The sequence below is a fragment of the Rhagoletis zephyria genome, unplaced genomic scaffold (genome assembly GCF_001687245.7).
Source record: "Rhagoletis zephyria isolate East Lansing unplaced genomic scaffold, Rhagoletis_zephyria_1.1 Rzeph_scaffold_00850, whole genome shotgun sequence".
NCBI classification, from domain to species: domain Eukaryota; kingdom Metazoa; phylum Arthropoda; class Insecta; order Diptera; family Tephritidae; genus Rhagoletis; species Rhagoletis zephyria.
The window spans coordinates 1-1403 of NW_016157934.1; the positions used below are offsets into that span (position 1 = coordinate 1).

Sequence of the window (1403 nt, forward strand, 5' to 3'; positions counted from 1 at the left end):
ACTGCCCAGTCGACACCTCCCGCTCGACAAGCGCAGTCAAGCTCCAATTACAGCGAGCAACCGTGCTGTTCAAAACCAGCACAAATACAATCATTGCACACCGACAATTATAGCAAAATTCTCCTTCCAACTGCCATGGTCGCAGTTGAACACGAAGGGGAATTGTTTCAACTTAGAGCCTTGATTGATCAAGGCTCACAGAGAACTTTCATTTCCTCGAAAGTTCAGAAACGGTTGAAACTACCATTCGAACATTCCAAGCTCGAAATTTCCGGCATGGGTGGGCACGTAGTACAAAGCTCCTCAAAGCTTTGTCTACTCACATTGGTTGCACCCAAAACCATGCAACGGATAAACACACAGGCTATCGTGTTACCTCAGCTCACGAGGCACATGCCTACATTCACCAATAGCCATGAAAACTGGCAGCGATTCAAGATCCTTGAACTTGCTGACCCAAGTTGCCACATACCAGCTCAAACTGATATGGTAATCCGCAGCGATATACTTCCACAAATCCAGCTGGAAGGTATACAACAGATTTGCGATACTATACTTGCGCAAAGAACAGTATTTGGCTGGATTCGCAGTGGTCCAATAACCAAAAATGTGGTGGCATTCCCGACACAAGTAGAAGAGTGCTCGAATGCAACTCTCAGCTCTCAGCTTCGAAAGTTTTGGGAAGAGGAGGAGATTCCACAACCTCCACAAATTTCACCTGAAGATCAGGCATGTGAGCATATATATGCAACAACAACGACTCGTGCCCCAAACGGTCGATACATTGTGCGACTTCCATTCAAGGAAGAATTTCCAAAAAAGCTGTCTCTAGGCCACTCTCGGTCTGCTGCACTCCAGCAGTTTTTCAGCATGAAGCGATCGCTCCAGAAAAAAGGAGACTTAGGCACAATGTACAACAATGTGTTGCAAGAATATCTCGACCTCGGTCATATGGAGCACACGAAGCCATTCGAGATAATAGCTAATGGCAAATACTTCTCGTTCTACTTGCCACATCATGCGGTCGTCAAACCAGATAAGGTANCACTCACCGATAAGTTTTCCTACACCATTCTGCCTGCATCGACATCGAATGCCGTCACAAAGTGACAAATTTTATCCTCCGTCGCAAAACTTTTTGACCCGGCAGAATGGCTGTCGCCAGTGATGATTCAAGCAAAGATTCTGCTTCAAGAACTTTGGCTGGATGGCGTTGATTGGGACGAATGTGCCAAACCCATAGCTTTAGCAAAATGGCAACAGCCAGCCATATGACACATCGAAATCCCTCGATGGGTTANTGTGAGCATATATATGCAACAACAACGACTCGTGCCCCAAACGGTCGATACATTGTGCGACTTCCATTCAAGGAAGAATTTCCAAAAAAGCTGTCTCTAGGC

The 1403-nt window shown here is 46.0% G+C and overlaps 1 protein-coding gene across 1 annotated transcript; it reads left to right on the forward strand.

Moving 5' to 3' along the window:
• Nucleotides 1-393: 393 nt before the first annotated feature.
• LOC108361790 (uncharacterized) lies at nucleotides 394-1110 on the forward strand. Its single transcript, XM_017614548.1, has one exon. The coding sequence runs from the start codon at nucleotides 394-396 to the stop codon at nucleotides 1108-1110; it is 717 nt and encodes a 238-aa protein (XP_017470037.1).
• Nucleotides 1111-1403: the final 293 nt, after the last annotated feature.